The 16,001-nt window shown below is 38.8% G+C and overlaps 1 protein-coding gene across 1 annotated transcript in view; it reads left to right on the top strand.

The window, feature by feature from the left end:
• CLIC4 (chloride intracellular channel 4) overlaps positions 1-11,550 on the top strand; it is a 59,502-nt gene extending 47,952 nt beyond the window's left edge. Inside the window, exons 5-6 of the mRNA XM_081085941.1 lie at positions 8,876-9,057; positions 10,632-11,550. Coding sequence (XP_080942067.1) covers positions 8,876-9,057; positions 10,632-10,796 — 347 coding nt within the window. The 3' untranslated portion in view covers positions 10,797-11,550. The remainder of the gene's footprint in view (positions 1-8,875; positions 9,058-10,631) is intronic.
• The last annotated feature ends 4,451 nt before the right edge of the window (positions 11,551-16,001 follow it).

The following is a 16,001-nucleotide window of genomic DNA, read 5'->3' as shown; positions in this document are numbered from 1 at the left end:
TATTATGAGAATGATTATAAATGAATACTTTGGAGTCCAGACATTCCCATATGTGTTAAAAACTGGCTTTCACGGTTGATCAGAGATTTGAGAAAAACCAGGTTAAGTCCTTAGCTCATGGGACAGTACCTAGCAATATAGTAGGTGTGATAAAATGTTTATTGAGAGAATTTGTTCTCATATTGTGTGAAGGGAGCTATACAAAGAACTAATGGCACATCAAAAACAGTGGATTGAGCCCTAACTGGTTTGGCTCAGCGGACAGAGCGTCAGCCTGTGGACTGAAGGGTCCCAGGTTCAATTCCGGTCAAGGGCATGTACCTTGGTTGCGGGCACATCCCCAGTAGAGGGTGTGCAGGAGGCAGCTGATCGATGTTTCTCTCTCATCAATGTTTCTAACTCTCTATCCCTCTCCCTTCCTCTCTGTAAAAAAATCAATAAAATACATTTAAAAAACAAACAAACAAAAAACAATGGATTGATGGCACTTACTAAAACCATTACTAAATCTTGTTTATTGTTAGGTGCCAGCATTCTAAAATCAGCCTCAGTGGATTTTTGTGCTAATTACCCTTACAGAGCAATTTTTGGATTTTCTCTAAGAGAGCCTTTAGACCCACCAGCCTTCCAAATTTCTCTGCATCCTAAAAGGATTTTAATTTCAAGTCATATTTTCATGGTGAGAATGGTTTAGGTAATAGGGATGTGATTTTCTTTTATTTATTAAAGGACACACTCTCTCATTAGTTCACTCACCAAACTTATATTTGGTATATTGGAGGAAAGCCTCTTTGAAAGAGGTCCTTTTGTATTGTTTCTCCCCCCCCCCCCCCCCTTATTTTTTTAAAAATTGAATTTTAGAGAGAGAGGAAGGGAAGAGGAAGAGAGAGAAAGAGAAAGAGAAACATTGATGTGAGAGCGAATCAATTGGCTGCCTCTGAATGGCTGCTTCCCGAATGCTCCCTATGGGGATCATGCCTCCAACTCAGGCATGTGTCCTGATCAGAATCAAATCGTCAACCCTTTAGAGTAGCAACTGAGCCACATCGGCTGGGCTGAAAGAGGTCCCATTTAATGAACCTGTTTAACCACACCATCCACTAATTTCCCTTTTTCTTTCCTTTGGGATGTTAAGAAACTGTGTAGGGAGAGCATTAGTATTCAGTTAAGACTAACAACAATAACCAAAAAGCTAGCTCCTCAAGGTTTTAATCATCGTTTTTATTTATTGATTTGATTTTGTTCCACTTATTTATGCATTCATTGATTGATTCTTGTGCCCTGGCTGGGGATGGAACCAGCAACCTTGGGGTATCAGGATGACGCCTTAACCAACTGAGCTACCTGGTCAGGGACTCCACCATTGTTTTACAGGGGTGGGGAGCGTCCTGTCTGTGGGCAAAGGCCGTGAGATCATCTGGTCCGGCCCTGCCAAGGCATGAGGGGTGAGTTAATTAAATGTTTGACCAAATATAACAGGCTAATTTTTTAAGCTGATTATTTTGTATGGCCCTCGGATAATCTTATAAATATCCAAATGGCCCTTGGCAGAATAAAGGTCCCCCACCCCTATAGACTGTTGAATTTTTTTTCCATATATATTTTCCTATTTAAAGAAGAAATATATGAATATGTGATATTTAAATATATAAAATATACATTTGTGTGCTTTTTGAATACAAAGCTGTTGTGTCACTAATGACTTCTTAAAGTAGGAAAACTTTGTAACAACACAACAGAGCACTTGTTACCAAGATTCCTGACATCTTATTTCTCTGCTCAGTGCCACCCTTACAGAATTTAATATGTGGGAGAAACTTCTGAGTGTAGGGTGATCTGAAGTGAGTGATTTGCCTCTTGCTGTTTTTTTGTCCCCAACCCTGTGGATGACCCTAGAGGGGTTCTTTTGGGTGGGAGTTTATGGCAGCAAATGGCCAAGAGTATGAAAGCGGGGTCGGGTGGGGTGGGGGATCAGAGCTGTTTAAGCAAGAATAACATTTTTTAAAAAATTGAAACAGTTGCTGATTTTCTTATCATTTAGACAGATTTCCAAGCTTTTCGGGCTTTTTAAAAATTATTATTGCATTGCATAAATTAGTATTGAATTTCAGTGGTTCCCGGAATAATTAGTATTCACTGAATGAAATGTTTTTCTTCAGTGAAGGGAGAAAAGGGAGAAGGTTAGTGCTCAGGCCTGGCTTACATCTATTAAATGTGTTCTTGATTTGGGAGCAACTCTCCTTCGTAATTGACTTTTTTTCTGACTCGTGTTTCTGTCTTACACACTAAGAAAACAGTTACACTGGAGCACGCTCTGTCCACAGTTTCTATACTCTTCTACCTTTCCTTTTCATAAAACTGTCTTTTATACCCAGATGCTCTTGCTGCATAGTTCTTTGAATGCTCTTAGTTAAATCATAATGTTTTCATTTCTTTTTGTGGCTTTTGGAAGCTGGAGAGTGGTTGAATTTCTTTTGACACTTGGTGGGGAGGAGAGGAAAAAAATGTGTTTGCTTAAAAAAATTGCTTTGGTGGACAGGTTTGGGGGCAGAGAATGAGTCATTTAAGTATAGCTTTGTACGTATTCTATTTTTTCCTATCAATGTGTTACTGTCTTAAGTAGCCACCTATGCTTACTTACTGTCCTTAGAATTCTGTAACCAACAAGAACAAACAACAGTGGATTACACAGTGCATAACTTAGAAGGCCTTATATTAAATTACCTGTTGGTAAATAAGAATTCCAGTTGCTAAGCAACTTCTCTCCACAGGGGCCTGTCACTGCCATGAGACTTTAGAAAACAATGTTCCAAATAATTTTGTACCTTAATGGGTCTCCCTTATGTGTATTTGTTGCAAGTCTCTTACCTGTCTCATACAATTAAATGCCTTAAATAAGCATAGTAAATCAATGATCCACCTCCTTATTTCTCCAAATAATGAACAACTTACATAGAGATGGATTTGTTATTTTATATGGTAAGTAATTATAGGCAGGTCTTTGATTAGTTTTACCAGCCTGTGAAATATTTTATAAACTCTAATATTTTACAAAGCTTTGGGCAATTTTAAGACCTCATTCTAAGTAAGGGATTAAATGCCTAGATGCTACAGTATTTTAGGTTGGGATCCAAAGTAAACATAAGTTTTAAAGAATAAAATAAACACTGATGATAGATAGATTGAGAGATAGAGAGATTGATAGGTAAAATATATAATTCTTTTGGTAACATGTCCAAGTTGGTTTGGAGTAAGAGTTTGTGAAATCTTTTGAAGCATTAAAGGAGATTAATGCGTAATTCCTTTTACGGGGATGGGTTAGGTATGACCTGTCCCAAATCTGTTTATCCCCCCAGTTAATTTATATAACTTATTAAGCCCCCAAATGTAACTGATAATTTATTAGTCTGTTTGGTGTTTATAATATTCTTCATTTCCCTGAATTTACTAGTGATGAAAACCTGCCATTATATGCTCTGAAGCATATTCCTTAATGTCCAAATTCCTATTTTTAAATGGAGGAATTGAATCTTTAGGTTCTAATGAGTTCCTATTCATTCAAGATTCATTCTCCTTCCCTTCCTCTCCTTCTGGAAAAGTGGAATCAGAGGATGATTGTTAATCATTGTAGCTATGAAACTGCATTATATATTTAACCATCTTTAAATACACACTACTTCTCGTGTTTTCCTCTAATGTGTTACCTAGCCTTTAAACATTGTTTATGTCAGATTACCCTTTATTAAAACTAGCAGAAGATTTAAAATATAGTTTGATCCATGTAAGTGTTCATAATTTTTCTTTTCTTCTTTGTGAATTGTATTGTTTTCTACAACAATTAGGGACTTGTTACATTTAATGGTATCTGCCTTATGTTTACTCATTCGAATTATGCAGGTAATAGAGTTATGCCTGCTTATTTAAAAAGTTCAAGTAGTATAAATGTAAATTTAATAAAATTTCAGTGCTCCTTAATCACATTATGTAATCTCTTCCCCAACAGTACGCAATCTTTTTTCTATGTAATTTTGCAGTGTACATAAATGGTGTATTTATATATTTACATTATGCACTTGTCTTTTTCACATATTATGTGGTGGAAATTCTTTAGAATATCGAACTTTACTTCATTGTCTAAGAAATGCTGCTTAATATTTCATAACATGGATTTTTAACCATATCCCTGTTGATAGACATTGAGATTGTCTCCGGTTTTTTTCATTATGACAAACAATACTGCCTTGTACTAGATTCCAAATAGGTTAAAACATTTTATTTTCCAAAAGTGTATACCAGTTAATATTTCCACTAACGTGAAATTTCGTATTCATTTCCCCATACTTCTGACCCTGGTGCGTGCATGTGTGCTAATCTTAAATTTTGCTGTGTTCTCTTAGGCAAAAAAGGGTATTTTGATTTCCATAATTTAAAACTGACTGTATGGCTTCTATTATACGTACTCATTTTTTTGAGAGCCTTTGAAAGACCTTTTTAGAGACGCGAGTGTTACTACAGCAGGGGTATTGGAGAACAATAGTGCTACTTGTTAATTACAGAAGACAAGGAGCTACTTTCTGGTGGCTCGCTACTGCCTCCTAGTGGTTAATCTTTACATTTTCTTATTCTCAACCAACTTCAAATTCCTTTGTGATGGTTTCAAAACTTGTTTATTAAATGATGCTCTTTAGTGCCTGTCGATACTTCTATTTTTCTTTATTTTGTTGGCCATCTCTTATATTGACACATAAAAATTGTAGCAAACTAATTCAGCATTCTTTGTGTTCACTAATATACCTTTTATTCTGACATTTCTAACTTTGAAAAATTACCCAAGATTCTAGTCAGGTACAACAATTCAACTTGATTGCAGGTGCTGTGTTAAGCCCAAAATTATAGAAAGAACAATAATTGTAATGTTTTGTTATCTTAATTCGCGCCTTACATCTGGGATCCTAAGCATCATATGATATAAACCTTGTAAATTTAAGATATTTTATTTTCTATTGGATACATTTGAAAATTAATTCATAAAAAGGATTTATTTAGAATAGGTTGAAGATTACTAGCTTGCTCACTTGCCATACCACTCAAGTCCATTGCAGACATCATTTCAGTGTTTAAATTTAGGTAATGTTATCTTCCTTACTGGCCATGCTTCTGTTCGTTGTAATCATACAAGGAAGAAGTTCATGATTTAGTAGACTATTAGTTTAATGTAAACCAGCCCTGAGTTTAAAAATATAAAGGTTTTAAAATGTAATAGTAATAGAAAGTACCTGTATCAAGGACTGAACATAATTAATAAATTTTTCTTTCTTTCTATTGAATTGATTGGGGTGACACTGGTTAACAAAATTATATAGGTTTAGGTGCACACATCCACACAACACATCATCTGTACACTGTATTGTGTGCTCACCATACCAAGTCAAGTCTCCTTCCATCACCATATATGCCCCCTATACCCTCCACCTCCCTTCGGCCCCCTCCACATGGCAATCACCACACTAATAGATTTTTAAAAAGCATATTAAAAACTACAAGATATTCAGTGATACTGCCTTTTTTTGCATTTAAAATTTTGTGCAGTCTTTTATTTTTAGCTATTATGGAAATGTAGACAGTTACAATCATTATCCCAATGTTTCTGTGGTAAACTTGGTCTGTAACATTACATTCGTTTCCAGGTGTACAACATAACAATGTGATCTTTGTATATGCTGTAATCACCACAGTAAGCCTGGTTTCCCCCTTCACCAATTTTGCCCGTTCCCCAACCTCCTTTCCCTCTAATAACCATCCATCTATTCTCTGTTTCTGTGAGTTTTGTTTGTTCATTTGTTTTGCTCTGTAGATTCTACATATAAGTTAAACAATATGGCCCAGGCGTACCTCAGAGATACTGTGGGTTCTGGTGCAGATCACTGCAATGAAGCGATATCTCAGTAAATGAGTCACATGAATTTTTGGCTTCCTATGAAAGTTATGTTCCTTCTATAATCCAGTGAGTGCACAAGTCTTTTATGAATCATAATCTTTTTGTGGTGCAGGGTCTTGTCTCCATGTTGGCAGCTGACTGATCAGGGTGGTGGTGGTTGCAGGTTGGGGTGGCTGTGGCAATTTCTTAAAATAAGAACAATGAAGTTTGCCTCCTTGGCCGATTCTTCCTTCCTTTCATGGATGGTTTCTCTGCAGTATGTGATGCTGTTCGATAGCATATTACCCACAATAGAACTTCTTTCAGAATTAGTCAGTGCTCTCAAACCCTGCTGCTGCTGTTTGAACTGAGTTCATGCGATATTCTGATCCTTTGTTGTCACTTCAGCAGTCTTGACAGCATCTTCACCAGTAGATTTCATCTCAGCAAACCACCTTTTCTCCTCATGCATTCGAAGCAGCCCCTCATCCGTTTTATCATGAGATTGCAGTGATTCAGTTACATCTTCAGGCTCTACTTCTGATTCTAGTTCTCTTGCTGTTTCCTCCACATCTGCAGCCACTTCCTCCACGGAAGTCTTAAACCCCTCAATGTCATGCGTGAGGGCCGGAATGCACCGCCTCCCACCTGTTAATGTTGGTATTTTTTACCTCTTCCCATGACTCATGAATGTTCTTAATGGCATCCGGAATGGTGACTCCTTTCCAGAGGTTTTCAATGTACTTTGCCCAGATCCGTCAAAGGGAGAATGATTTATGGCAGCGATAGCTTTACAAAATGTATTTCTTAAATAAGACTTGACAGTCAAAATTACTCCTTGATCCATGGGCTGCAGAACTTCAAGAACTTTCCTTTGCATGAATTCACAGCGTGGCTAATTGTTTGGCGCAAGAGGCCTAGCTTTTGGCCTACCTTGGCTTTCAACATGCCTTCCTCACTGAGCTTAATCATTTGTAGCTTTTGATTTAAAGTGAGGAATAATGTGATTCTTCCTTTCCCTGAATACTTAGAGGCCATTGTAGGGTTTTTAATTGGCCTATTTTAATATTGTTGTGTCTCAGGGAATAGGGAGGCCTGAGGAGGAGAGAGATGGGGGAATGACCGGTCAGTGGAGCAGTCGGAACACACACAACATTGATTGATTAAGTTCCGTTTGATATGGGTGTGGTTTGTGGTGCCCCTAAATAATTACAATATTAACATCAAAGATCACGAATCAGGTATCACCATAACGAATATAATAACAATGAGGAAGTTTGAAATATTGCAAGAATTACCAAAAATGTGACAGAGAGGCATGAAGTGAATAAACACTGTTGAAAATGGCACTGAGCCCTGCCAGTGTGGCTCAGTGGTTGAGCGTTGACCTGTTAACCAGGTCACGGTTCAATTCGTGGTCAGGGCACATGCTGGGGTTTCGGGCTCGATCCCCAGGAGGGGTCATGCAGGAAACAGCCAATCAGTGATTCTCTCTCATTATTGATGTTTCTCTCTCTCTCCCTCTCCCTTCCTCTCTTTGAAATAAATAAAAAATATTTTTTAAGAAAAGAAAAATGGTACTGATAAACTTTGCTCAACACAAGTGGCCATAAACCTTCAATCTGTAAAGAACACAATATCTGTGAAGCACAGTAAAGCAGATTCAGTCAGATGAGGTATCTCTGTATTTGTCTTTGTCTGATTTATTTCAGTGTAAAATCCATCATTCCTTTTTATCTAGTTAAGGCCACTGTCTATTGTCTGAACTACTTGAAGGGACCAAGGGATGAGTAGGTGGGAGCATTGGAAGAAGAAGTGTTGGGTTAGGATATATTTATGTTGCTGGTGAAATATCTAATGAGCAGCATGTGGAACTTGCCTTTTCTCATAATAGATCCAACTTTATTCACATTTATAGCTAAAAAGGTTGTCAACTCATAACATTTAACTTCCTTTTACAACCAATACTGTAATCACTTTTGTAAGTTTATATATTCTGGGAGTGGGAGGTGAAGGTGGATTGGGAAGGTTAAGGTTAAGAAAGGATGAGAGAAGATCTGTTTATATTTATTCCATATTCCTTTCTAATGATGTTCCCACCTCCTCTCTACGAAGGTCACTAACTTGACTTTCCAGATATACAGGGTTGGCTCTGTCCCAATTCTCTCTAAATCACGACAATTATAGCATCTTAATCTATTTGTCTAGAGACACCCTCAATTCAGCTCTAATCTGATTCTGTTTTTTATGTTATATGCAGTATGCTATTCTTGGCTTTCTGTGTAATATTAGTGCAAAAACTTCAGGCTTTTTGCTCCAGATTGTTTGTATTGGGGTTTAACAACACATTTTGTGGTGAAAAATCCAAATATTCTTAGGGGAGTAGGACTTAAAATTGAAAGTAAAAATTCTGTTTCAGCAGGATTTTCTTCCCTAGAATTGAGAGAGAGAGAGAGAGAGAGAGAGAGAGAGAGAGAGAGAGAGAGAGAGAGAAAGAGAGAAACATCACTGATGAGAATCATTGATGGGCTGCCTCCTGCAAACCCTGTACTCGGGAATGAGCCTGCAACCCAGGCATGTGCCCTTGGCTGGAATTGAACCCAGGACCCTTCAGTCTACAGGCTGACGCTCTATCCACTGAGCCAAACCAGCTATGGCTAATCTTTCCAGTTTAAACATCATCTATGCTATGTATTCATATGTAGGCTGTTGAGCTATAAATAAGATTTTACAGACACCATTGTCTGAAACTGTCATGCTTGTTTTGATATTTATCCGAACAAATCTGTCTCACGCCCCTGCGCCATGTAGGTAAGCCCAGGAGGGCAGGCACCTTGTCTGTTTTGTCTTTGTGCTAGTGTCAGCGAGCATTTGACAAACCGTTACTGACTGAAAGTACTGCTTCTGCTTCGGGCTTGGGTGGGCTCCCTTCTCATCGTATTCCCATCTTTCTCTCAGCATTGGAGAGGGGTCTCCTGAAGACACTGCAGAAACTGGATGAATATCTGAATTCTCCCCTCCCTGACGAAATTGATGAGAACAGCATGGAGGACGTTAAGTGTTCCACACGTAAATTTCTGGATGGCAATGAAATGACATTGGCTGACTGCAACCTGCTGCCCAAACTGCACATTGTGAAGGTAGGCCCGTAGGATGTGGTGTCCCATTGCCACGAGACCGAGTCAACTATGTACTAAGACAGCACTTCTTCGTGCGTAAACTTTTCTGGTCTTCTGACATGACTGGGGACCCCCCCCCCCAAAAGTGTACTTTAACGCTGCTTAGGCCTTACACATCATAGAGTTAATGAAATGGAAATTATGTCTGAAAATTGAGGTGTGTGAGAAAGAGGGATATTACATTTTTCTCTGACTGCATAAAAATTCAGAGATGTAACAGGTAACTTTGGATTGGAGTTTGCTAACTGACATGCAATAGATTCTGCTCTGTGATCACCTGGCTTTTTCTATCCAAGGGACACATGCTTATTGAGCATGTATTGTATGAGACACTGCTAAATAGAATAGGAATAAACACTAGTTGTGCAGTAAAGATTGAGATAGAGGAAAACAGATCTAAAATAGTGTGTGTCTGTGTGTGTTTTAAGTTATCTGCCCAGGGATTTCCCATGGCCGTCTCTCTGGATGGCCAGAGCAGGTGTTTGCAGTGACTGTCACATTTCTCAGTCTCTGGTGTGGTTTGCAGTCCTCATCATTATGTAAAACTAGAGTCCCGGTGCATGAAATGCATGCACTAGAAGGGGGGCTTCCCTCATCCCGGCCTGCGCCCTCTTGCAGTCTGGGACCCCTCAGGGGATGTCTGCCTGCTGGCTTAGGCCCACTCCAGTCAGACATCCCTCTCGCAGTCTGGGACCCCTCACTCCTTACCACCTGCTTACTCGCTCCTTACCACTCGGCTCGCTGCTCAGCGCTGCCACAGAGGCAGGAGAGGCTCCCGCCACCGCCACTGCACTTGCCAGCCCTGAGCTTGGCTTCTGGCTAAGTGTCTGCATTGAGCGTCTGCCCCCTGGTGGTCAGTGCATGTCATAGCGACTTGTTCCACCATTTGGTCGATTTGCATATTGGCCTTTTATTATATAGGATTCTAGTTAGATTGAAGGTGACTTCTAACTTCATTCTCCCCCTCTCTGATGAAATTGATAGAATGGTATGGAGGTCTGTGGGAAACTGTTTATTGCCTTCACTATCTGATAAGCGTGGACAGAGAACCCCCCGAAGGCTGGGTGCCTTTGAAGCCCTAGCAAAGGTCGGAGCTAGGCGCCACCTCTGTTTGTCCAGACAGTGGTAGGTGAAACTACTCCCCCATTTATTATTATGTAAATCCTTGCTGATGGGCTAGTCTGCTTGTTACTAGGGGGTCACCTGCCTAAGGGCTATGCTATGGGTGCATCCCAGATCAATAAAAGCTTGGTGAAGCCTGAGCACGAAGGAAGTCCTTCAGGACTTGCCGCCTGGTCCCCCAATATTGCAAAATTATCTCGTGTCTTTTTCTCTCATTTGTTGTGCGGCTCCTCTTTCAGGTACCGAACCCTACTCCACGCAGAACGTGGAGGGAGTCTTACTCGACAAGGACATTAAGCTTTCAAACAGAAGGAGTTCTCAGAGTTTCACAAAATCAGTTTTCCTTAAAACCTAGAGATGTTTCTGGTTAACATGGAAAATAAATGTTAACTTTTGATCTCTTTGTCTTTCAGGTGGTGGCCAAAAAATATCGCAACTTTGATATTCCAAAAAGAATGACTGGCATCTGGAGATACTTAACTAATGCTTATAGTAGGGACGAGTTCACCAATACCTGCCCCAGTGATAAGGAGGTTGAAATAGCATATAATGATGTAGCCAAAAGACTGACCAAGTAAAACAGCACTTATGAGAGAGGTCTTCACATCGCTTCCTGATTAAGAATATGCTTTTTCTAACAGGCTGCTCCTCTTCCTATAAAATAGAAATTTTATTTTGCATGAATATGACAGTTATTCAAGATTAGGGTAAAGGATAGATAAGGTATAGTAGCTATCTTTAAACATACACTCCTAAGCAGTATTATTTTAAAATTATTTTACCCTGCCTACCTCCCCTAACCCATATCCTCCTCTCTTCTAATTTGGAGAAAGTTCATCACAAACTTTTTACTTTAGAGGTAGTTTCCTATCTCTAGAGCCCTCCCCATTTTGTCCTTTCACTGTGTATAGATGGCAGGACTTTTGAGGTGCAATGTTTAACGGTTAAAACTAGTAAGCATGACCTCATCAGTCAGCCCCAAACTGGTGCATAATGCGTGGTACAAGGGATATTTATGTATTTTTGGAATTTTATATTTAGTAAGAGTATATGAAAGGATTGCTACTGTATCAGAACCCTCTGTTTCAGTTCAGTCCGTCCTGGAGAAGTGCTAAAGGTTTCACCACCAGAGGAGAGAGCCTTCCACAGGAAGTCCCTACAGATTTTGCTATTCTGTTTTGTACATGGATTTTCACGTTTCCTAAAAGCATTTATTCTTTACACCAATGATAACATCTGACACTATGTAGAAGCTAAAAGTTCAGAGGGAGGGATAATCTCAGTCTTTTTTTGAGCATCTTATCCATATAAACCAAACCAGCGGGCACCTTGTACCTGTCGCAGTGTGGTGTTTGCTAATGTACTTTGCCCAGTGCCATTCATTTGGAACGTTACTGCTTTCTTTATTTTAAAACGCTCCTTTTTAGGTCAGCATAGATCTTGCTGTTTGTAGATCTTTTGAGCAACACTACATAAACTACTATTTAGTTGACTTAGCTATAGCAGTACAATGAATAGGAAGGTAAAAATTAACACAGAAATTAAGGTTTGTCAAAATATCAAATAGAATTTTGTTTCTAAAGCTTATGTAGGAAACCAAAAAACCCATTCTCCATCCTATCTTGAAAATAAGACAAAACACACAGATTAGCAGCTGTTCCCTCCACCCCTATTTACTGTTAGACTTTGGGCTTAAACGCCTTTTGGACTAAATTATAGTTGTTATGGTGAGTGCATATTTACAGCAGTTTTGCCTAATGTCAGCCACTGTGTTTCCTTCCATTACATTTTTCTGCAGCCACGTTGAGGAATAGCATTCTGCATGTTTGTTTTTTAAATTGAAGTTCTAAAGCAGGAATTATTTGTGCTCTAACGAGGGAGGATGGGCTTAGTGAAAACAAAACGAGTTTGCTGTTTATCTACTCATTTTTTTTTCAATTGGACTTTCTGGACGGGGTTGTTACTACAGAACATTCAGTAATTTTTTTCCTTGTTTTAAGAAGCCTATTTCTCATAGGCTGTTTCTGGAAATGTTAAGTATATTGCTTTAAAATGGCAATGATTCCTCCCTTTGATATGCTAACATTTAGTAAGCACTGGCTGTATGGAAGCAACCTGATTTTTATAAGCATACTGCATTTTTTTTTTAATGCACCAGTAATTAGTACAAAAAGATAAGTAAAGCTCCATATTGTATCTATTTGGCTCAGGGAGATTTTTTTTGCTTTGTTTTTCTTAAAATTCTCTATTGCTGATCAAAAGTTTGAGCACCCACCTTTTGTGTAATTAATGTTGGATGCTGATTTATCTGGTTCCAGGAAGAACTACTACAGGTTATCTATTGAGAAATTCTATAGCATTAGCTTCATTGGGTAGAAATGTTACATCTGCCACCACTACACAGACAGCCATCATCACTTTCCCTATTTTTAAATAGCGGTAACTTGGCATCTGGGTAATATTGAACCTTGCTTCAGAGCTTAGAGTGTGAACAAGAGTCAAAAGAAGGCGTGTTGTTCTTGCCAGTGAACGGTGGACTAAGTGGTGTGGAATAGAGAGCTAATGAGGAAAGAGCATCATTCCTTAGAATAAATAGAATGATGAAAAATACAGTCAAACTCAATTGTGAAGTATTTTTACCTTGAATATTTATTATCTATCTTTGAAAAATGTATCCGATGATTGTTCTCTATCTTTAAAATATGTATCCCATGATGCATCCCTCTCAATGTCCAAGGAACAGGTAGGACTGTTACAACATGGATGAAGGCAGAATGGTTTTTTCTCTGTAGAAAGACCTCATTGCTTTTATCAGGGAAATTAGTTCATGAAATTGAGATTGGCAAATGGACAAAAGGCGGTCAGTAGGGTGATCCCAGCAAATGCTCTTTTACCCCACCTTATATTTGTACAAAGATATAGCTTAAATCTTAGAAGATTTGGGAATAAAAGTTTACATGACAATTCATGTGGTGTTGGGTTATATAATGGAAATCACCTGTTATTTCCGCAACTACTGAATCATTTCCCCCTTCACTTAAACCAACAAGGAGATTAGATTCTGAGTGGAAGCTCTGTTTCCCAAGGGGTTCTGTGACGTTTTCATGTCCAGCAGTTGGAAAGTTCTCCATTTCAGTTGATGACTTCCTTTAAAAAGAAAGAGTAAATGCAGGTTTTCTGTACAGCTCTGTTCCTTCTTTTACTAGGATTGTTGGCTTGTGATGAAATTAATATAAGACTTCTTTCTTGGTAACTTTGCTTTAGACAACTTACCTTTAAGCCCCTGAGCAATCTGTATACAATTAAGACATTTCTGACACGTACTCTTACCCTAAATTGGTCAACTCTAGAATTTAGGCAATTTTACTTCTGTTGAGTTTTGAGTCTCTCCAGAGTTGCATGTAAATAGCATTTATTTCTGTGCATTTCAAATATCCATTTAGAAAATATCTACAAGGTAAACATGATAAAAAATACATATTTTTTTCATGAACATTTTGATACACATTTCATCAAGTTGATTGATCAACCAATTTCTTATACTGGCTGAAATAGTATTTGATTCAAAGAGAGGAAAGCATTCATTATCTATATACTATGTGGGCTTTTTTATTCCATTCTTTACAAAGTATCAAATGTTGGGGCTGTCAAATTTATATTTTTATTATGGAAAAATGTTTCAACTCCCCAGGTCATAATGTTGAATAGAATTGGAGTATTTCCTTTAAAATTATTTGAAAAGGCAAATGAAAGCCTCTTGAAGAATGCTTGTATTTTTCTTTTGTCTCTGGACCCAGTATATTGCTGGCAGCTATTGTATTAAAATAAAATATATTTTCACTATCATTAAAGGTTCTTTTTTCTCCCCCCTCATGAAAATAAATAATAATTTGGGGTAAAAGTGTTTTATTTGAGACTTTTTTCCCCACGAGTGGGTGATTCAGCACAATTAATACATTAAAGGGAAAAACCATATGACCTCAATTGGTGCATAAATAATTTCATAAAAACTGTAATGGTACTCATTCTTAGCAAAATAGAACAGAGGTAAAATTTTAACAAATCTGATAAAGACATGTGCCAAGAACTTCCAACAAATTTCATATATAAATATGAAACAGAAGCCCTTTCATTAAAGTCAGGAATAAGACAGGATTGCCCTCTATCACAGCTATTTCCAGCTGCTTTCCATAGCTACTTTATTAGAGCAGCATCCTAGCCAGTGCATTAAAATCACTGAGAAGAATTGACCAAATGATTGTTCTTTGCAGGTGAATGCATATACATAAAAGAAATCCAAGACCAATGTACTATTAGAAATAATAAGAAAATTAAGCCAGATTACTTAGATACAAGCATGAGGAACAAAAAATCAATATATCTATATAAAAGCCTAAATGACCAACCAATCAGAATGACTGGAACAACAGGTTGCTGTGACGCTCAGTGCAGGAGCTGCCCCCTGGTGGTCAGTGTGCTTCCACAATGGCAACTCCGCTCAGCTAACCGACCTGGCCCAGTGGCCCACCAGGCCAGCGGCAGCCAGTCCCTCCCTCAGTAGTCCTACAGGTCCAATCTCCAGAGAACGGACCAGGCACCGACAGACCAGCGCCGCCAGCATGATCCCGACAGCGCTGCCAGCCTCCTGGAAGTCAGCATTGGGCACCATGGCCGCTTCCCTTCTCTAAATGCTCTGCAAGGAAGAAACAATATAAAAGCAGCCACCAGTTGGCTCCCAACAACTAGCGCGAATGTCAGCGGGACCAATCCGACCGATCCGGATCCCAGGTTGGCAAGGGCGTCCCACCGCCTGTCCAGAGGGCTGACCATGTGCCGCCCCCCCACCCCTCGGGACCCCACCCATGCATGAATTCATGCACCAGGCCTCTAGTATACTAATATTTACCACATTAAAATTAATAGATAATCTAGTAACATTGGTTTCTTCTGGAGGAAAACTGGGTGACTCAGGAAAATGGGTGGGAAAGTGTCATTCCTTTCTTCACTTTTAGGATTTGTAACAAACATCACCCTAAAAAAATAAAAAAGGGCTTTAAAGGATAAAGTAAGATATTTAGGATTAAATCTAATAAAGAATGTACAATTCCTTTATGAAGGAAAGCACAAAATATTAGAGGACCTAATAGAAATCTGTTCAATGGGTAGGTGTACCATGTTCATGGATGGACAACTTGAAAGCATAAGAATTTTAATTCTGTCTCAAGTAATTGATCAATATATTGTCCAACAAAATCTCAAGTTGGTTTTTTGGGGGGGTTGGGGGGGGAGACTAGATAAATGGATTTTTAAAATTCATATGGAAGAATTTATGTCTCCGAATAGCTAATGTTTCTGGAAGGGGGAGGGAACGGAAACTTGCCTGAAGATACAAAGATTTTAAAGCTTACAGTAATTATTGGGTAGGATATAGCAAGCCACAGCAACACAACACTCTTGCTGCAACGACCAGAAAAAAAAAGATTTAAAACACCAAAATAAAAAATTTAAAACACCAGAAAACTGGAAGCAATAAAGACTAACTGAGTTGGGATGTCAGAGGAGGAAGTCTTTCTGAGGTGAGCTGATAGTCTGGCCATTTTCTCCTCTGGGGGCTTTTGCTGGAACTGAGGTTTGGATTTGGGCCATGCAGAGGGACTCTGCTGGAGAAAAAACCACAAGGTTCTTGGTCATAGGGCACACTGGAAACCAGAGACACCCCAAATACATGGCTGGTTTTCTCAGAAGACATTTGCTGAACTCCAGAGCTGGACATGACATTCTAG

The sequence above is a fragment of the Myotis nattereri genome (genome assembly GCF_964212035.1).
Source record: "Myotis nattereri genome assembly, chromosome: 3".
NCBI classification, from domain to species: Eukaryota; Metazoa; Chordata; class Mammalia; order Chiroptera; family Vespertilionidae; genus Myotis; species Myotis nattereri.
Note: the sequence above shows the minus strand (reverse complement) of the source record. Positions and strands in the feature narration are given on the sequence as shown.